Source organism: Eulemur rufifrons, chromosome 14 (assembly GCF_041146395.1).
Source record: "Eulemur rufifrons isolate Redbay chromosome 14, OSU_ERuf_1, whole genome shotgun sequence".
NCBI classification, from domain to species: domain Eukaryota; kingdom Metazoa; phylum Chordata; class Mammalia; order Primates; family Lemuridae; genus Eulemur; species Eulemur rufifrons.
In genome coordinates, this window is record NC_090996.1 from 2767587 (window position 1) to 2790254 (window position 22668).

Consider the following 22668-nt stretch of genomic DNA (forward strand, 5'->3'; position numbering starts at 1 on the left):
TTTGCTATTGTCCTGTCTTGGTGAGCTTAAGCAGCCTTATGCATGGATTAGAAATTTTAGGTTATTGAAAAAATCTTAAATAATGTCAGTTAGTGTTGGGAAAGCAGTTTTGAATGAATACCCTATAAAAAAAGGAGGAATGATACTAATAAAAATTTCTTCTTCATGATCCATAGTGATGTAGTAAAAATTCTGCCACTCAGTTTCTAGAATTCCCTGATTCAGTTCTGTCTCATACTTAAAATACTTGACTTTACTGGAGATCACTGGTTTTCACACCAGTGATCACCATCAGAATCACCTGGAGTGCTTGTTAAAACACAGATTGTTGGTTTCCTTTCCCAGAGATTGATTCGTTAAGCCTGAGGTGGAGCCTAAGAATGTGTATTTCTGCCAGGTTCTGGGTGTTGTTGAACGTAGGACCACACTTTGAGAGCCAGTACTATAGCTAGATAAAGTGGACTTATAAAGTAATGACTTTGTAAAGCAACAACTGTAGTCGATGAATTGAAATTTGTTAGGTTCCCCGTTAACTTTGCTCCTGTCTCCACCTACCACTGGTGACTCCTTCTCTCCTGTAGTCTCCTTTACTTTTACGTGCAGCAATAAAAAAAAAAAATTCCAACCAAGGCTGTTTTGATATGGGCACTCTATGGTGTTAACAACATATACAGGAATCTTTATGAACCCCAGTAGTTAGCATTCTCAAGGTCAGGCAATTCTTTTATGAAATGAAATTTGTTCTGTTTAGATCACTCATTCTTAAGATTATAGTACTTCTTATTACTGTTCTTATTTCTTATGAGAAATGGAGAAAAGTAATGCAAATAATGGTTCAAAATCAATAGTAATATACAAAAGACAATTGGTCAATGATTGTATTTTTATTTTATTCTTCATGAGTTTTCTAGGGAAAGTTGACCTGTACGTAATTTTTCACTTTGATTTTTAGTTTCAAGCACTTTTTTGGGGGTTGGGGGAATAAATCACTTTCTCTTATTTGGATAAAGCAATGTCTCTCAGCAGTCTTTTGGGAAATTAATGAAACTATTAGTAAAGAACTAGTAAGCCCCACATCTGGAATTTGATTAGTTTTTCTTAGACTCACTGTTGGTTTAGTTAATATTATTGATTGTTGATCTTCATAGAAGCTATATTTTATTATTTTATTTTTTATTTTATTATTTTATTTTATTTTTTATTCTTATTTCATCATATTGTGGGGGTACAAAAGTTTAGGTTACGTATATTGCTCTTGCCACCCCCTCCCCAGTCAGAGCTTCAAACATGTCCATCCCCTAGACACTGTGCACATCGCACTCATTGTGCATGTATACACCCATCCCCTCTCCCACCCACATCTGCTTGACACCCGATCAATCTTATTCCTAAATGTGCTCTTAAGTGATGATCAGTGAAACCAGTTTGATGGTGAGTACATGTGGTGCTTATTTTTCCGTTCTTGGGGTACTTCACTTAGTAGAATGGGTTCCAACTCTTTCCAGGAAAATACAAGAGGTGCTATATCACCATTGTTTCTTATAGCTGAGTAGTACTCCATGGTATACATATACCACATTTTATTAATCCACTCATGTACTGATGGGCACTTGGGTTGTTTCCGCATTTTCGCACTTGTGAATTGTGCTGTTATAAACATTTGGGTACAGATATCTTTGTCATAGAATGTCTTTTGTTCTTTTGGGTAGATGCCCAATAATGGGATTGCTGGATCAAATGGTAGGTCTACTTGTATCTGTATGTCCATATTGCTTTCCACAGAGGTTGCACTAGTTTGCAGTCCCACCAGCAGTGTATGAGTGTTCCTGTCTCTCCACATCCATGCCAACATTTGTTGTTATGGAACTTTTTGTTAAAGGCCATTCTCACTGGAGTTAAGTGATATCTCATTGTGGTTTTGATTTGCATGTCCCTGATGGTTAGAGATATTGAGCATTTTTTCACGTTTGTTGGCCATTCTTCTGTCTTCTTTTGAAAAATTTTTTTTCATGTCCTTTGCCCACTTTTTGATAGGGTTGTTTGATTTTTTCTTGCTGATTTTCCTGAGTTCTGAATAGATTCTAGTTATCAGTCCTTTATCGGATGTGTAGCATGTGAAAATTTTTTCCCATTCTGTAGGTTGTCTATTTACTCTCGTGTCAGTTTCTTTGGCTATGCGGAAGCTTTTTAATTTAATCAGGTCCCATTTATTTATTTTTGTTGTTGCTGTGATTGCCTTTGGGGTCATCTTCATAAATTCTTTGCCTAGGCCAATGTCTGTAAGAGTCTTTCCCACATTTTCTTCTAGAATTCTAATAGTTTCACTCCTAAGGTTTAAGTCTGTTATCCACCGTGAGTTGATTTTTGTGAGAGGTGAAAGGTGTGGGTCCTGTTTCAGTCTTCTACATGTGGCTATCCAGTTTTCCCAGCACCATTTTATATATCATTTTAATAAATTTCAAGGCAAAGTCTTCTTTTTTTTAGATAGTGTATTAGGGCTTTCTAGAAAAACAGAACTGATTGTGTGTGTGTGTGAGTGTGTGTATGTTTTTATGTTTGGAGAGCAAGAAAGATTTCATTCATTCATTCATTTTGAGGAATTGGCTCACATAATTGTGGAGGCTTGGTGAGTATAAAATCTGATGGAGTTCACTGACAGGTTGGAGACGTAGGGTGGAGTGGTGGTTCAAGCCCAAAGGCACTCTGGTGGCAGAATTCATTCTTGCTTGGAGGATGTCAGCCTTTGTTATATTCAGATAATCTGACCAATTGGATAAGGTCCATCCACATTATGGAGGGTAATCAATCTGCTGTACTCAAAGTCCACCAGTTTAAATGTTAATCTCATCCAAAAAACCCCATCACACAAATATCCAGAATAATGTTTGACCACATATCTGGGCACGTGGCCCAGCCAAATTGACACATAAAATTAAGAATCACAGAGCGTAGTATTAGAAGTAGGAGATGTCAGTAATTTTATCTTTATATTCCATTAATAATAAATTTATTTTTAGTTATTGCTTGAAGAGCCAATTGAATCTTCAAATAATGGGATGATGGCTGAGGATGTGTGTTTCCTGGACATACTGGAATCTCCCTAAATGCAGTCTGCGTGGGGAGGAAGCAGCCCTGAAACGTAGACATTCATTTCTCCATTTGAGATGTCCTTGATACAGAATGGCGATCTGAGTTTTGATAGTAATTTTTCTGACAGGAGCATTTTGGCAAATGTACTTTAAATGGAAATAAGTAATGAATAAGTCATGAGGTAGACATTTTTGACATTAATAAAATGTGTTAGGTGAGTTCAGTGAGCATATGTTCTTTGTTGTCTGCCAAGCTTGTTTGAGGGCTTGTCCTGAGCAGAAAGTTGTGTTGGTAGTAACCCTGGGCTTACTTTAATCAGTAGGCATCTCTAAAGGTTTGTCTTTGGGTTCCCATGGTGTAAGAAACAGGAGTTTTAAAATGTGTATTGTCTTGTAGGGGGATGGTTGGATACAGGATGGCAGGGAGAAAGAGTAGAGCATATCTGTGGAGAAGTTAATCCTGAGCAGGGGTTAGAATGCGTAAGAGGGAGGGAATGATCCCCAGAAATTCAACAACTGCCACCAATTTCATTCATAAAAACAGCATTTATATGGTATCTATTTTACCCTGGTAATTCCCATAAAGAATTCTTTTTATACCTTGATTGACTTGATAAAATATGACCATGTCAGCAAAATATTTAATCAGTAGATTTGCTAGAAAGATTTTCAAAGTGGAACTGGTTGATATTTGTACACCAACACTCTTCAGGTTAGCAAAGCAGTTTTTCTTCAAACCAGAAGAAAACAGGCATATGTTTGGAGGTGTGGTGGGTGTAGGTATGCCAGCACAAGGGTGGGGAACCTTTTCATGTTGGAAGGCTGCATTAATTTAACTGTAATCAAATAAGGCCTCATTCAAGAAACTTCAATTAGATTTACTTAAAAATGTACATTGTTTTGTAAAAACCTAACTACTATGTACTTAATAATTAAAAAAACGAAAACTATTAACTTTAAAGTTAACTAATCTTTTAATGACTTTGTTGTGTCTGCTTTTTGTTGGAAAGCACTCGAATATTTGGTTGCAACATGGAGGTCCTCAGTTTCAGCTGATCCTCTAGATGGGAATCAGTCATTTGTGACCTTGAGGGCACCTGGATTTGGGTTAGGTAGGAGAATGTGAATTCTCAGCAATAAGTGGTTGAAAAGCAAGAAAGCATTTTTGGGGCATGTTGCCGAAGACGTGGGTATTCTGCATTTTTCCCTATTTCACTTGGATCTTTCCTAGCATCAAACAATGACTTTAAAATGTCATCTACTGAGAGCTCAATCAGTTCCATCTGTAGTTCTTTAGGTGCCTTGGTGATATCAACTAGATGAGGCTGAAATGCTACCTTGACTGTGATGTCACGATTCTCAAAGTCAGCAAACCTTTCGTTGTATTCTCCAATAGATAGATCTGTAACAGCTGCATATTCTTCAGATGACTTGCATATACCATCCTGCTCATGAGTGACCTTTGCTAACCGGGGAAAAGGTTCATCCAAAATTTCCTTTTGAAGAAGTGTTTTTTTTTTTTTTTTTTTTTTTGAGACAGAGTCTCACTTTGTTACCCAGGCTAGAGTGAGTGCCGTGGCGTCAGCTTAGCTCACAGCAACCTCAGACTCCTCGGCTTAAGCGATCCTCCTGCCTCAGCCTCCCGAGTAGCTGGGACTACAGGCATGCGCCACTATGCCTGGCTAATTTTTTCTATATAGATTTTTAGTTGTCCATATAATGTCTTTCTATTTTTAGTAGAGACGGGGTCTCGCTCAGGCTGGTCTCGAACTCCTGACCTTGAGCAATCCACCCGCCTCGGCCTCCCAGAGTGCTAGGATTACAGGCGTGAGCCACCGCGCCCGGCCTGAAGAAGTGTTTTTTAAAAAGATAGCTTTTTTGAAATGCTTGGGTTTTTTTTGCCACATATCACATTAATATATAGACTTAGTTTTACCTTGTGAAGAAATATTCAAGTTATTTTGACTTGACATGATAGCACACAGAAATGCTGCATTCCTATAGAAATCTTTCAACAATTCACATTGCTGATTCTGTTCTTCATAAAATTTAACAATCTGTTCTCACAGAGATAAAATTTTGGCTAACACCTGTCTGAGATAGCCAAGGTACTTTAGAATGATATGTCAAATCCAAACTGAATACCTCATCATTCAACAGCCGATACCGATGCCGTGTTGCATTTACACAAATATAGTTAACAATACTTGTAACTCGTTGTAAAGTGTCACTTAAAATAGTAGCTTTAGCACAGAGATTTTGGTGATGCAAGATGGAATGAAAAGAAATGAGAATATCTGGATCTGTTAATAATTTTTTTATCTGTGCAATAAACCCTTCATGTTTTCCTGCCACGAAAGGTGCACTGTCTATACATATACTCACTAAATTTACCAAATTCAGTCCAACTTCACAAGATTTATCTTGAAAGTTGTTGAAGATATCTATTCCCTGTGTTCTGTTCGCAGGGGTGCCCAAAGCAAATAATTCTTCATAGCAAAGAAAATCTTCTGTTATGACCCAAATGAAGTAGAAAGCCTGTGCCAAGTCAGTAGTATCAGTCGATTTATCCAGAGCGATTGAATAGTATATATTTTCCTTTTGAAGTATTGCATGAAGTTGTTCTGTTAAGTTGAAGGCTAATTCATGCTGCCCATCAGTTGTGGTTCTCTTTGAAAGAGGTAGTTGTTTGTACTTTGAAACGTTATCAGAGTCTAAGCATCCTACCACTTTTCCAATGCATTCTTTCATAATTTCTACATCGCTGAATGGCTTCCCTTTTTTCCCGAGTATTAAGCTACTTTATAAGTTGCTTCAGTGGCATTATTTCCAGGTCTTATTGCTGCTTGAAAGAATTGTCTTCGCTTTTGCTTTTCGTCTTTTAATTTCTGCAATACCACCTTTCGTGCCTCTCCCCCAATGTAAAATATTTGTGGTCTTTATGAATGTTATAATGCTGATGAGCATTGAATTTCTTTAATGTTGATATTGCGGTATCACAAAGCAGGCAAATCATCTTATCTTTAGCAGAAACAAGATAACATTGCAATTCCGAATCCTCATTAAAAAATCTTCCTTCAGTGTTCTCTTGGTCTTCTTTGACATGATGGGCTCTTAAGCAGACAGAATTAAAAAATACTGTTAAGCTGTGCATCTGCTCCCAAATTCCACTTCAAACATAAACAGGTGCACTGTTGTCAAAAGCTGATAACAAACTGGTGTACTCGACCCCCATAAACTCTCGCCAACCAGCCTGCGCGGTAGTGGTGCCAGTCAGGCGGGGGAAGTTAGAACTAAATCATGAGCGTAGCAGCCGTCACTTTATCCCTTAGGGCTTTTGTTGTAGCCTTATGGTTCTAATTGTGCCGGTCAATCTTGGAAGATTATTTCATTGAAATTTATTTTATTCTTTGGTATTTTAAATACGTTCATTTAAAAAGTAAAAACGATGAACAAAAATGTATTAATAAAGACAAAAGGTTTTGTTCCATAAAATTTGGATTGAGTCAAAAGGTCGCACTTTTTATTATAGAAGGCTACATGTGACCTTAAGGCTGAAGGTTCCCTACCCCTGGGCCAGCACGTGGGCGTAAAGGAGTTCTTTTAGTTTTATATTTTCACAATGAGTAAGAGCTCCCTTAATTTTTAATTTTTGGGCTGTGGTGACTATTTAATGTTTTTACTTCATCCTGAGCTTCAACAAGCCATTACTTTTTGAAAATCTGTCTTGTTGCTATAATAGTCATAGTAAATCTTGCTCAGAAACTATAGTATTAGAAAAGAAAAAAACCCTAGTTACTAAGGGGTAAAATATATAATTTGTAAGAATCCAGAGCCCTTCTGGAAAATTGGTGGTAGTCTGTAAGATTTAAAAGAAAAAAATATTATATGTGTTCTTTTAAAACAATGCTCTTCTGGCAACGTTATAGAAGTTTAGTATTTCAGAACATTGGTTGTGTTTTCCATTCTCTTGGCTCTTGGCAGAAAGTAATCTAAACTGTTCTAATTGGTGGTTGTTGATTTTATTGTAGACATTCACTAGGCAGTGAGATTTTATGACTTCACTAAATTACTTATACTAGGCTTTATAATGGTTATAGTCTAAAGTTTTCTTTTTTACAATCCTGAATTCTTCCTGCACTAAGTGAAATCTCTATGTTCTTTCATTCATCCTTAGGGGATAGTTACAAATAAAACAGTTCACCCTGTTTCTGGCTAGGTCAGCCTCAGAATAAGGATGGTGAGGCTGATGGTTACAGACTGTGGGTGAGTCACCCTACCTCTTCTGAACCCAGTGTCCTCACCTGGGTGCAAGCCTGGCATGGATCCTACTCTTGAACTCTAAAGATGCAGACATGTACCTCTAGATCTTGTTTTGGGGCCCCTGATGGAGGATCTACTGTCTACCTTCCTCAAATCTCAACTCCTCACTAGAAATTGGCCTGGAAAAGTGACTCATCTCAAGTGATGTAGAGATAAGCCCACCTACAGATGCCCTGTGGGAATCAACTTCGCCTTTCTCTTCTCTGACACTCATATTGGAGTTTCTCTGTTGGAGCCCCCATACTATTACCTTGTGTCCCCTGTGGCTTAAAAACAAAGAGACAAACAAACAAAAAATCAGAAAGAGATATGATTTCTGGTTTCCTTATTTGGAACTTAGAATACATTTTCCTACAGGAAAAAATATTTGAATTAGATTTAGGTGATATTGAAATGGATTTATTAGCACTGTAATTTAGGTGTATTACAGATTAATTAGGTGTTTAGGAGTTTGCACGGTCACTTAATTTTCATTTTAATAATATTATATCTATGGTAATACACATTTCAGGCTTAAACAGAAATGCTTAGGAACAGCATCCTTATAAATTGGAAATTATAGGCAATTTTCAAAGCCTCGAAGCTGTTTCTTTCTTGGTTTATTATATTCTAGATCTCTCCACTTCAGCCACTTTTTAGAGTTCCACTGTGTTGGCTCATTAATAATTTCCCTTGCTCCGGCTCGGAGTCCTTTGTTTTCTCGTTTGCTTTCCCACCCCGTGATGAACACCTGTTCTCTCCCTTGGGTCTGGTCCAGTCTCTGAGTTTATTTCTGTGTAGGATGGGAACTGGTTGTGGCTATTGTTGCCTATTGTCTCCGAGTTTCCAACTTTAGCTAAGTGGCCAGCCTTGAGCAGATTTTGAAGATAATTCTCTGATTTTTTAAGTACTTCTCTTTTGTGCTGCTATTCTCAATTCTGAGGGCAATCATTGTCTTTTTACTTGTTTCACTGAATCATTAAAATATCTTTGTTTTCATGACCTTTATTAGTTTTCTCTTTATACACTTACAAAAATAACTTTATATTGATTAAAAGTGGGTCAGAATTTCAGCGCAACTCAGCATCTTTTCAAAATGCTGCCTGCCCCCTCACAGCCATGGCAGGGAGAAACAGATCCTGGAGAATGGGGTTGAGGTTTCTTTAGCTCAGTTTTTCATCATTTCAGCAAACATCAAGTGATTGAACATTCTTTGTCAGACATGTCCTCAGTGGTAAAGATGCAAAGCTGAAAAAGACATCATTTGCTGCTAGGTGTTTTTTTATCTATACCTTAAACTAGAAGTGAAGTAGTGCAAAAACCAAAAGCTCCCTAGCAGATGGTTCTCACAAACTAGGTATGCTAAAGAGCACATCATAAAGAAATGTGGAGGTGGGGAAGAGAACACCACCTGCTAATTGTTTTCTGAAAACTTATTTATGAAACACTTCACAGTGAAATGTCTGTATCAAACAGTTATTATTTTTGACTTTAAGCCAGGAAAGGTTCTTGGGAAGATCTTTGACTAAGAACTACATTGCTATGGGAAAAAAAAAGAGAGTGTTTTATTTCTGATTGGCCCACACCTTAGACATAGGAATACTGTATGCTCAGCAATGTATCATCTTTTTTTTTTTGGGGGTATGTTATTTGGTTTATCATCATGACTTTAGGATAAAAATTCTGGAATCTTAAATTCTTGCTTTGAGGTCTTTCAGTGAAATAAATTATGCTTCTTAGTTATTCTGCTGACTGTAGTTGTGATTATCCAAGATCAGGAAGCTGTACAGGATAACAGAAATGTCAGAAAACTTGCTGAACAACAACAACAAAAAAACCCATAAAAAATAGAATAACAAAGCATCAGAGTTTAGTTGTGAAAGGGTTAAAGTTTGTGAACCATGAGGAGAACAGAGAGAGAGAATGTGTGTGTGTGTGTGTGTGTGTGTGTGTGTGTCTATCACACAGTGGGGAATAGCACTATAGATTGTTACTGAAATACAGTGTTTCCTGTTGCCTGACTCTTTCTTTCTTCTCCAGGAGTTCTTTCCATTAGAAATTTGGAAGCTGTTTTATTTTCTTTGAGGACAGTGAAAGAAGATGATGTTGATTCCTTGAGGCCTTGTTTTTGGAAGGACCACTGTAATAGCCTCTGGCAGTGAGCATGCAATAGAAATGTGCTTTTATGAAGGACAGAACCAAGGTTTTGCATATCTTTCTCAACACCTTACTTTTGAAAGAATCAGGATGATTTTTAAATCTCAGAATCCATTACTTTAAAAAGTTTACCCACGGGGACTTGGGAGATTTTTTTGGTCTTGTTTTTTGTTTGTTTGTGGGTTTTAGATTTTCTAAATGGGCAAGTATGTTTATGAAAATTTGAGTTGCAGCTCTACAGAAAAGATAGCAGTTGGTCTCTTTGCTTTTAGGTTTTCCCCCTTCCTCCCTGGCTGCTCCTTGGTAGTGTGCTTTGTTGGTCCCTCCTCCTCTCCGGAGAATTGTGAGTCAGTCCCTGGTCCCCATCTCTGTCCTGTTACACCTAAGGCTTTCTTTGTCTGAGTTGATGGCGACTGGTTGCTCAGGCCCAACACTTGGTGGAAGTCCTTGGCACCTCTCATTCTCTCTTACCCTCCATCCAGTCCATTCCAGAATCCTCTTGACTAAACTGTCAACACAGATCCAGCTGATAATCCCTTTGTGCCACCTTGGTACAAGCCACCATCATTTCTTGCTCAGCTCTGGACAGATTAGCTTCTCTCCTTGCCCCTGTGTTCTCAATATGGAACCCAATCTGATACATTTAAAACAAAAATTAGTTCATGCCATCCTTCTTCTCAAAACCCTGCAGTGAATACTGTTGTTCCTCAGATTTCTTGAACATATTAGACAGGCTTCCACACGTGTCTTCCCCTCTTTGCTCTCTTGGCCCACGCCCGCATCTCCACGTCAGACCTCGCCTTTTCAGTGAGGTCCATCCTGCCCACCCTGTATAGCAGGGCGGCCTGCCTTTGTTTCCTCTTGGCACTGCACATCTTCTTTACCCTGTTCTACCTTTTTTTCCCTAAATGCTTATCACGTTCTAACGTATTATAGAAGTGTACATCCAATATGGTATCCGTTAGCCACACATGGCCCTTTTAAATTAGTAAAAATTAAATAAAATTAAAAATTCACTTCCTCATTGACACTAGCCACATTTCAAGTGCTCAATAGTCATGTGTGACTAGTGTGTACTGTTTTAGATAGAGAAAAAAAGAGAATATTTCCATCATCACAGAAAGTTCCACTGGACTGTTCTGCTATAGTTACTGATTCACTATATTTTATGTCTCTATCTCATTTGCTAGAATATAAACTCCACAAAGGCACAGACCTTTCTCTGTTTTCTTTACTGATAGAAAAATCTTCTAAAACAGTACTTGGCACATAGTAGGTGATCAATACGTACAGTTAATTGAAAACAATTACTATTTTAAGTAATTAAAATAATTGTATTTCTGTTTCAGTTCACAAAATAAAAACATTTGCAGCTAACATGTTTTGAACATTTGGTGGAGGTGCTGGGCCTGGCACCCCACCAAGTATTTCCTGTAGCTCATTTCATTTAATTGTGTGTGTGTGTGTGTGTGTGTGTGTGTGTAAAATTCCCATTATAAGGGAATGGGCTTGGAGAGAGTGAGAGGCCTGACCAAGGACACAAAACTAGCTTAGTGATAGAGCCAGAATTTGAACCCAGTACATCTGACTCCCAGTGGCCAGGACTTCTACTTTCTGAGTTTTAGGTTAATTCTGGAGTTGAGGTTAAATCTGCCTTCTACTCAGCTGCTCCTGTGGGGATTAAAGTTAATGATACTTTTTTTTGAAAAAGGAAATGTTATACTTCATGCTGAGTTGTCTTGGCAGCACAGAATGAGTTTAAGGATCAAGTTTTATTTAAAACCTTGATTCACTTGAGTTAAGATCTTAGATTTCAATAACCTAAAAAATTATTCATCCATCCAAAAATACTGACATGAAATACATTCTTAGGATTGCAGTTAGTCATAAAAGAAGATATCACCTGTTACTTTTAGAATATTCTCGTTTTAGTCTCTATTCTGTTGGTTTGACCTCTTGGTAATGTGCTTGCACTTGCTTATTTCCAAGTAGATTGTATTTGTGTGTATAAAATAAAGTCAATTTGTAAACTTTAAGGCAAAATTGAGCAATGCAGGTTAACTTTATTTTCCACAGGTTCTTTGTTGTTGTTGTATTAAGGTGACAGTTACTGGGATTTCGTCAGTTTAATAAACAGGATAAAGGTGATAATTGTAAATCCTTAATGAATGTTTCCTGTGTGCCAGGTGCTCTGCTAAGACCTTTAAATGCATCATCTCATTTAATACTAACAAAGATTTTTTGAAATCGATACAGTTCATAGCTAAGAAAATTAAGTTTGAAGGATGGCTAATAAGTGACTGGAAGAACATGTGGACATGCTTCACCCCACCCCCAATCTCCATGAGGAATCTGTACCCTTCAGAGAGAATATAGTCTTCAAAAAGATCCTAGAGATAATTGATTTAGAAATATCTACAGTAAAGGAGATATATTTTTACTTGCCTGTGCACATTCTTTCCAAGTCTTTCACATTCTTAGATTGTGGGACTTTTAGGACAGCTGTCTCTGAATGCCTTCTCCATTTGAGTCGAGAGCAGTGCTTGTCAAAACAAACTTTAAACTCTAATCACATGAGGAGCACTTAAAAATCCTGATGCCCGAGTCCTGTCCCCAGAGACTGTGATTTAATTGGTTTGGAATACTGCCTGGACACCGGGATTTTAAAAGTTCTTTGGGTAATTCCAGTGTCCATCTTGGGTTGAGAATGAGTGGTGTGTGCCAGTGGTTACCAAACTTGTCTGCATGTTGGACTCACTGGGGAGCCCCGGAGACGACTGGTGCCCATGCCATTCCCCAGAGACTGTGATTTATTTGGTCTGAGCTTCAGCCTGGATTTTGGAAGTTACAGATACACAGCCGATTCCAATGTGTAGACAAGGTTTGGGGTCCTCTGGTTTCATGCAGTGGTTTTCAACCTTGGCTGTACATAAGAATCATTTGGGGAACTTTTAGAACTCCTGTTGTTCTGGCTTGCATGTGTTCTAATGAAACAGACTCTTTGCAGGTAGACCTAGGTGACAGTGGTTTTTTAATCTTCCAGGTTATTCCAATGTGAACCCAAATGTGAGAACTACAGATCTCTTCTTTTTCTCTTCTCTACGCCTCTGGAACAACTACATTTAGTTTCCCAATTCAGGGTACTGGCAGAATGCATAGGGAGATAATTGGTCTAGAAGAGGCTTTTCCTTATGTGGATGTATTGAGTTGATTTTCTTAGACCAACATGAAAGAAGGCAGAGCTAAGCAAATTATGGAAAGTGATGTATTCTGCATTCCAAATAATTATTAATAGCTAACACAGTTAGTTTTGCCTGCTTGTATTGATGTAGTTTAATCAGCATCAAAACTAAGGATGAGATTGCTGACTTCTGATTTAGTAATTCTAGTTTTATCCCCCACTCTGACCTTTGTTTTGTATTTTTTGACTGAATGAATTTGCCCTGTAAAATCAAACAATCACTAAGAAAAATGTAAGCGACATCCTCTATCTGTGTCTTATCTAGCTTGTTCCTTTTCACTTCAGGAGTACCAGGTGTCCAAGCAGAGCGCTTTGAAGAAGGAATGACGGTAAAGCACTGTGCATTGTCCCTTGTGGGAGAACCAATAATGTACCCAGAGATCAACAGGTTTTTGAAGCTACTCCACCATTGTAAAATCTCCAGTTTCCTGGTCACAAATGCACAATTCCCCATGGAAATCAGGTGAGTAATTCAGCCTATTGAGACATGCCGCTGGAATCTATGTTTGACTGCAGAGTAAAACTAATAGGCACTAGTACATTCAAAGAGGATTTGTTGATTACTTGCTACATATAAATGTTGGGAGATGAAGATATTCCTGCTCTTCAAAAATCCATTCTATTAGTAAAATCCATTCACATAATAAAAAGAATAGAGGCACAGGTAAATTGCTAGGAGAATTAAAAGAATGCAATATTTTCCAGATGGGAGAAGCATAAAACTTTCCAGGGACGCTGTCATTTAATTTGGATCTTAAAATATGGCTGGGATTGGTACTAGGGGAGGTAGAAAACTATATTTTTTTTATCAGGAACTTCTCAAGAAAGACATGGAGTTGGGGGTATTTGTGATAACTGTTATATAAATACAGTTCATCTGGATCACAGAATGTGCCTAAGAGGTGGCAGTTGGAGATCAAGTTGGAAAGGTTGGGAATAGATTGTAGGGGACTTCAGTCTTCTACTCCTTAGAAAGATCTTGCTTCCTGCAGAGTGATCTGCCAGTGTGGTAGAAATGGGAGTGACAAGCAGCGGAACCTGGACAGGAGATTATGATGTTCGTTTAGGTCAGAGTTATAAGGATGGAATTAAGACAGAGAGAATGAGGAGTGTTAAGAAAGGTATTGTTGAGGCATAGCGGATAAGATTGGCAAACTGACTGTGTGGCTCTGAGAGGCCAGCGTAGAGGAGGACGGAATAATTATGCTGAGGGTTCCAGTCGTGTTGATCATCAGGATTATGGGGCCCCGACAGTAGAGAGATCATGTAGGGAAGGATCAGGCTAGGTGGTAGGATGGTGGCTCAAGGGAGGACTCTCCAGATGAAGATGACCCAGAGGTATCCCCTGAGGCCTGAAAATGATCTATTTTGCATTGTACTTGGACTGTGTACATATTGTAGCACCAAAAGTGTTAACTTTTACTTAGCTGTTATTCATCTGTGCTTTTCCCATTAGACTGTACGTTCCTTGAGGTCAGGACTCCTGCTTATTTATCTTTGTGCCACTAGTACAGTGCCTGGCACACTGTAGGTGCTCAGTAAAGGGTGGTGAAATATTGGGGAAATAGGAATAAAAATCAATGATCTTTTTGAATTCATATTTGTATTCCAAATACTGGCTGGTGAGGTATGACATGAAAAAAAGGTGAAAATAATTGTAAAAAATAAAAAAAAAACCCCTTATTTCTAGAAAGAATGATCTCTCTCTCTCTCTCTCTCTCACACACACACACACACACACACACATAGTCAGTTTAAAATTTAGAAAATAAAAGAGTTGATTAAAATTATTAGCTACTGGGCAATAATATGTAAATTTGTAATTGTCACAAAGATAGCTATAATATTATTTTTTAAAGTTATATAAAAAGGTTAAGGTTGAAAAGAAAAAGGTTTTAAAAAGTCAATGTGCATATTCTACATATGGTCACCATTCCTTTTTAAAAAGTTTTGTTAAATTTAAAATCTTTGAATTTTCACATGGCTCATGGGGGAGACATTGGGATAGAGGGTGGGATATATGTATAAAAAGGGGGGGTCTATCTCAAATTTAAGGGATAAATGTCTAAAAAGAATTGAATTTGCTAGGAGTAGGATGTAGGTAATTCTTTGCAAAATGATAACCAGAGAGGATAATTCATTGTTTGATCATGCATGAAATTCCTTGTGAATGACATCATAGACTGAGAACAATTATAGAGCATGAAATAAGATATTTACTTGAAAGTATCCAGCAAAATATCAGCACATGGTAAACATTTAGTAAATGTTACTGAGTCTCTCTTCACTCTTGTTGGTGAGCTTTCTTGTGCCTGAAGGGGGAGCGTGGTATGACAAGATGTTGGTACTAGTTTTGATTGCCATCTTCAGCCAACAAATGACATATGATTCCAAACAAATATTTCTTTATTGACTAACGCAGTCTTTTAGGGTGGGTACTGACTGGTAAATTGGGATGGAGACAAACAGGAAGAAGTGAGGTGGCAGGATTGGGGAAATAGGAAGATGAAAAAATCTCTCAGATCTTGAAAACAAGAGTTCATTCTCTATTCTGTGAGGAATAATTGAGAAAGAAGGGATTCTTAGGAAAAAGAAGTTCCTCTTTTGGATTTTTAAAGCATTCTTAAAGCTCCTTATATTAAGGGTGACATGGTTCAGGGAACAGGCATAGAAGTTGTGCCGCATCTCTTTTTAAGTTATATCCTTCCCTGGGCACAAGAGAGAATATGTAGAAAGTAGCCATTCTAGGTTTGGACCTCGAAAAGTTGACATGTCTTTGTTATCCATTGAAATACCTATCTAGGTGTAGAGAAGTACAAAACCGAAGCTGAGATCTACAGATTATTGCTAGAATCTGGGAAGAATTTCTGATAATGAGTGTCTGACAGAGGTGGATTGAGGAACGAACTTAATCTTTAGGTGTGTCTTTCTCTGAAACAGAGCATTCCTGCTGGCTGGGGAATAATGTATGTGCCCAAATGTTAGGAGGTCCTAAATATAAGACAACCTACCTACCCCACATTTTCCGAATGAAAGATGTGAATTGTTCAGAAAAAACTTAAAAAGAAGAGTGATGAGAGTTGCCCTGCCAGATACTATGACGTGTCATAAAACTGTACGTTTCACATACTCTGGACCATAGAGTAGTGAAGCAAGATAGTCCTGAGACTGCCCCTGCTTTTACCCTAATTTTCATGACTCGACACCTCCCTGAGTTTTGCTGCGGGCTCTCCCACCCCAACTCCAATGGCCCAAGAGAAAACAGAAAGTAAAACCATTCCCTAAGTGCAGATAATATTGCTTATTTCTGTGAATTAGGAGACATCTAAATGCCAGTTGTCTCTGGTATTGTAGTTTCTTTCAGAAAAACAAGACTATAGATTGACTAATATAACTCAGAGGTCATGAATTTTGGAAGTTTCCCCTAATGTTTACAGTGCTAATTCTACGCAACAAGTCATGCCATGCAATTCAGCCCTTAGGTGAACCTCCTGCAACCATTTTATCTTTGAGCATACACTGGGAAGTAGTAATGCTCTCTGGGTGGTTGGGTGGCTTACTAAGTTTTTATTTTTTATTTATTTTAAATTAAAAAAATTTTTTTTTCTTAGTAACTGCAATACTACCCATATTCTGGTATCTTTTGAGGAGAATCTTGGCTTTGTTGACTGGTCTTCCCTCGGCCCATGTGCAAGCTCTCCATCAGGCTAGAGGCCTTTTCAGAGTACTTAACTTTTCCCTAGCAGGGTTTCAGTCCCCGCTTCAGCTTCAGAACACATGGCTTTTAACTGACAGTTCTCCCACCAAGGGGCGTTTCCTCCAGGATTTATGGGCGTCGCCAGCGTTCTGCAGATCCCTTTTGGTTGGTGATTGCAGTTTGCAAGCAAGCACCTTAGGCAAATGAGAAAGCTGTTGCTCTCTGAGTAGCTTTATGATTTTGTTTGTCAAAACAAAGGTTAATAAAAGTGACAAGAATATATATAAGACACTTAGTGTTAATAATAGGCCTGGTGGTGACTGGATAAGAAAAAAGCCATTTTTCAATGGGAATGTACTGATATATTTTTAACAGGTACCAGTTATCGTTTGTTGTAACCATCCACCTCAAACTGCATGGCTCACACTAACAATCATTTATTTAGCTCATAATTCTGCAAATCAGCTTAGAGTTCTGTTGGTGCTCGTCAGCTTTGCTAGTCTTGGTGTTGCTCCTGTGTCTAGTCCGTTGGTGGATCTGCAGGGGCTGGCTGATTTATGGTGGCCTCGCCGGGACACTGGATCCTCCAGCAGGCTGCTCTGGACTTCGTCACATGGTGGCAGGGTTTCAAGGAGCAGCAAGCCTCAGTGCACAAGCCTGTTTTAAGCCTCTGATTGTATCACATTTGCTCACTTCCCATGGGCCAAAGCAAGTCACATGGCTGAGCTCAGTGCCAGTGAGACACGGGCACTCAAGGCTGCAGGGCAAGGGGACATGGATACACGGAGAGGAGGAATTGATGGCTGTGTTCGCAGTCTCCAGGCTCTACTTGTCAGGAAGTATAACCCTGAACCTACTGGGGCTCAGTATTTTTCAGGAACTCAGTTGAAAAAAAACTATAATTATGTGGATGACTGAAGGATATGTAATCCATCTAATCCTTAAGGCCAGAGGCCTCATACCAGCAACTAATAAGAAGTAGGTTTTGTATTTCCTGTAGCATGTTTCAGAACATTTTTTTTTTTTTTTTGAGCCAGCATTTAACATCAAGAGGTTTTGCATAGAATCTGGGTTTCTGACTTTTGAAAAGAAGATGATCTGGCAAAAATTGTCAAGAGCCAAGTGATAGTCATCTTCTCCACGAAGCCTGTGCTTTTCAGTTTGCCACCCGCCTCCCGCAGCGCCATCCTCAGCCCTGAGGCTGAGTGTCATCTGCCACTTGTCAGAGGAATTGCACTGCTGCTTTTCCCCTAGCAGAGAAATTTCCGTCACTATTTCTAACAGAAGTGAAATAATAAAAGGTAGACCGAGAATGCCACATAGTCCAAGAAAAATGGAAGAAAGCGTGTCACTTTGAGTAAGGAAAGAATATCCTTGTGCGTTTCATATGTGATCCACATTTTGGTGGACAAAGAACTTTCCCCCCCATAAGTTGACTCACATTAGGTCCTTGGCCCCTATAGACATGTGAGTTTGGAACTTTGTTGTGGATACTGTTCAGTCTGTGGTTGCATCAGCTCTGTGACCAGAGCCGTGTATCACAGCTGAGGACCTTGTAGCAAACACTGAAGAGTTTATTCCCTCTGAGGAACCTTGGGGACCTGGTTTCTTCTTACCTTGTGGACATTTGAATCCTATAACAGTGTCTCCCTCTTTATCAGTGTGCTGGAGAGTTTAGAGTCAGATTTATAGTCATTTGCAGACTCACTGTTAGTGTCATCTTTAGTCCACCTTTATTTTTATCATAATTTTCTTTTCTATTTATTTTATATTATTTTTAAATTTTCATTTAAAATCTTGTCTTTTTTTTTGGTAAATACTGTAAATCTGTAGCTTTCTAGCTGCTAGCAGGTTTATCAGAAGAAGGCGGAGGTGTGTTCGACATTTGGCTGTGACTTATGATTAACATTTAACTTCCCGGACCTGCCCCCCACCAGATTTCATCGCTGTGTGTATTTACGTTTCAGTACCTTCTTCACTGACACTGTGTATGAGCCACCTCTTTCTTTGCTTCTTTGGTATTTCTGTTATTTTGTTTGCTTTGTGTTTTGTTTTCTTTAGTTTTTGCTAAGACATTCACCACGTCTTTTGCAGCGGTGCCCAACCTTTTTGGCACCAGGGATTGTTTTCATGGAAGACAGTTTTTCCATGGATGGGGCTGAGGTTGGGGGTGGTTTTGGGATGATTCAAGTGCATTACATTTATTGTGTACTTTATTTTTATTATTATTACATTGTAATATATAATGAAATAATTATACAACTCACCATAGGTTGGGAACCCTGTTTTAGAGAACTTCTATAAATTGGATGGCTCTTCACATATTAGATGCTTAGTAAATGTTTGAAGAGTGGATGAATTTTAATGAAAACAAAGTTTTCGTATATGTGTTAGCTTAAAGTGGTTACAGAGAATAGCTACAATGAAATGAAAATTGACTATAAATGCCATCTGATCCTTTAAATGGAAGTCCCCCTGCTCCCTGCCCAGCCTATCTTGTTTGCACTAAATGTGTTGTTTAAAATATTGTCTTCTCTTGTGTCTATGAATTGATGGAACACTTTTCAGAAACGCGCATGTCTAGATGCACTTAGGAAGAAGAGAGGCAGTGCAGCAAGGTGGTGAAGAGCTTGGACTCCAGGCTAGAAAAGATCTGGGTGTGAATCTTGACTGGATCTCCTGCTGTCTTTCTGACATTGGAGGATAACTTTTCAGTTTCCTCATCTGTAAAATAATAACAATAATGACACCTTACATGGCATTGTGAGTGTATGAGACAATACCTGAAAAACACTTAGAAGTTTTACCTTTGCAAAGGCAGGCTAAATAATATTGGTCAGAATATACTTTAAGGAAAGACCCATTACTTGAGATAAGATGGACATTTGTTAATAATAAAATATTAAGCCCACCAGAAACATAAAGCCATGTAGCAACTCAAAATTTGTAACACTCAATGACATAGTCTCAAAATTGACAGACTACAAGGAGAAATAGGTTTTTAACTCATTTCTCTCAAACCAACAAAACAAGCAAATCAAAATCAATAGCAGTGTTGAAGATTTGAACAACAGAATTAACAAATTTAACCTATGTTACAGAAATAGAGCATGGCAACCAAAAACTTTGGAATATAAATTCTTTTTAAGAGCACAGAACTTGCTCACAGAATCATTACCAAATAGCCTATGGTGAACATTAATAGCAGGTTTCAATAAAGTGTCGAAATCATATAGAGCATGATATCTGAACAGAGCAGAATTAAACTAGAAATCAGTTCAAAAAGATAACTAAAAACTAAAATATTCCAATATTTTGGAATTTAGGCCACACACTTCTTATTTACTTATGGATCAAAGAAGAAATTATAGTGGGCATACAAAATATTTTGATGAATGGTGTTGAGTGTGATGGAAATAAAAATCAAACGTGTGGGTTAGATATCAGCAGGAATAGCAGAGTATAGACCTTAAAAAAAGCTTATCCTCTATGAAAACAGTGAGAACACTGGCAAAAATTATCAGAATCAACTTTTTCTTAACTATGAAAATTAACCAAAAGCATGCAAGAATCAAGAAAAATGGCTGAATCTCAGTAAGAACAGTGAGTTTTGTGATACTAACAGGTCCTATTCCATCCAACTTCCCCAGCTCTTGCAGTAGTAGCCTTGAAAACCAGTAGCCCACAACTACAGGAAAATCTAGTAGCCTGGCAGCTACGGGGAGGGGGCAAAACAAAGTTAGATCTCCTTCAACAGCGCATTCCCAGAAAACTGTCATTATGTACCTTGTGTGGTAGTATATCTGGAACCTTCACTCACAGGGCTTGTCTTTATTTGAAGTTACTTAGGTTTGTCAGATGCAAAAAGCATTTCTCTGGGGTGTTTCTCGTAAACATCATAGGCAGTTGTTTAACTTCACAGCTAACTGAGGTAGCAATAACAAGGCAAACAAGAAGTTAACCAAAAAATTTAAAAGGAAAAGCTAGGGAATGAGATGTCATAGGGGACTTTGAAAAATTCCAGCATATCCCTGGGAATCTAGACTCCTACACACACGAGCAGGGTTGTGGGCATGCCAGTGAAGACCTGAGAAGGCCCTGTGCTTTCTTCTCATGCCCTGAACAGGCAGGCAGTGAAAACCAAGGCAGAGTTGCAGATTGCCTGCCTGGGTTATGAAGCATGCCTGACACACATGCATAGACCCTAGACAAAGGCTGGGAGACTTACTGGTTGGAAACATTTACAACGTTGCCTGCCAATCAAAAAAACCAAACTTTCCTTGGGGCTATGGTGTTTTATTACAAAAATAGAATAAAAACTTAGAAAACAAAATGATCCTTTCTAAGTTAATGAAAACAATTTCTGCAGGGTTTTGCCCAGGGGGCCACCCAGCACGTAGTAGGTATGCTGCAGCATGGCAGCGTCAGTTTCCTGAACACCACAAGGCCCCCAGGGTCTGTGAGCTATGTATGCTTCGCGAGGCTCTGGGGTCAAAACTAGAGTGAGTTAAATACAACTCATATGGCAGCTAATGTGTTAAGGATATCTCTGTCCAGTCATTAGCTGGCCACTAAGGTAATGGAACAGAGACTTCAGTGGCCCAACACAACAAAGAATACAGAATTTACAAAAATGACTTCAGTAACAACAAAAACAGCAACAAACAGGGGAAGGAAAAAAAAAAAAAAAAGACCCCAAGCACAAAACCAAAACAAAACACCCAAACAAACAAAACCTGGGTTGAGAGGTATCTGATTTCTAGAGTTGCCGCACAATATTATTTAAAATGTTCAGTTTTCATTGAGGAAAAAAAAAAAATCACAAAATACACAAAGAAACAAGAGAATATGGCTAACACACAGGGAAGAAAACAGCTAATAGAATCTGTCCTTGAGGAAGCCTAGATGTTAGACTTACTAGACAAAAACTTTAAATTAGCTATTTTAAATATGTTAAAAGAACTGCAATAAAGTATTTCCAAAGAACCAAAGAAAAGTACGAGAATAATGACTCATCAAATAGACTATCAGTAAAGAGCCCCAGAGACCCGTGGGGCACCTTCAGGCAAGCCAACATACTTACATTGGGAGTTCTAGGAGAGCAGAGAGAGAAGGGGGAAGAAAGAGTAAAAAAGTAAAAAAAACCCTTTATGTATTGATATGGAATGATTTCCATGAGGTAATGTTCACAGTCTCTTATCCCTTGTGCCCCACATTGTTTCCAAATTTGAGAAAGGCAATACTATACGTACAGCATATTTTATGTAACACTTCCAGCACCCTAGAGCCACACACGTATAATGAGTTTTGCAATAAAGTATGCTTATTCTCGTAAATGGAAAAATCAAGAATACAAACAGCTTCATGAGTCAAATTTTGTTTCCAAGTGGGTTTGGCTCCAAACTTATAAAAACAACCTTTTGGTTTGTAGAGCTTTTTGGTTGGAATGGTTGGGTGAGGGGTTGGTGGGTTGGCAGTAAGGGTGGCGGGGAGGCCAGGTGCAGAACAGTGCTGTGGGTGCTGCCATTTTAATCCATCCTTCACCCTGAATCCACTTTCCTTTCTTCAGCACTGATCTGATTGTGTCCTTGGCTACTTAAGTCTTCGGTGAGCCAAGCCTAACCTTGGCAAGACATGAGACTTGGCCACAGGGCATCTCCAGTCCTGTTTGCCTGATTAGAGCCACTGGGGATAATTTGTGATTCCTTTATCCTGATGCATCTTATGAGTCTGAGCCTTTGCTTGCTGTTCTCCTTTGGTCCTCCCCAGAAATGATCTTTTCATCATCTCCCTGATGAACTCTGTGTCCTTCAAAGGTCAGCTTTGACTTTGACCTTATTTGTTGTGCCTTTTGTATAATTTTTCCAGGCAAAATCAACTTGCTCCTTCATGTACTCCCACTGCACTTTACCCACCTTCATCATGGCCCTGAGCACTTGGTAGGATGCTCACCCACCTCTCATTGCCCACTGAACGTACTAAGTATTGAGAGCTGAGCCTCAGTTCATGGCAGGCCCAACATAAATGTTGAATGAAGTACACAAGCCTGTGAAAAGGAATTAATTAAGTTCAGCGTTTGCTTCTGAAGACTCACAGTTTTGGCTTCTCTTATGACTGCAATCATAATATGCCTTCCCTAAATCATCTGTATTCTCTTAGATTTTTCATTTTATGGAATAACG

The 22668-nt window shown here is 38.6% G+C and overlaps 1 protein-coding gene across 1 annotated transcript in view; it reads left to right on the top strand.

The window, feature by feature from the left end:
- TYW1 (tRNA-yW synthesizing protein 1 homolog) overlaps positions 1–22668 on the top strand; it is a 171889-nt gene that overhangs the window by 69470 nt on the left and 79751 nt on the right. Inside the window, exon 12 of the mRNA XM_069485639.1 lies at positions 13075–13252. Coding sequence (XP_069341740.1) covers positions 13075–13252 — 178 coding nt within the window. The remainder of the gene's footprint in view (positions 1–13074; positions 13253–22668) is intronic.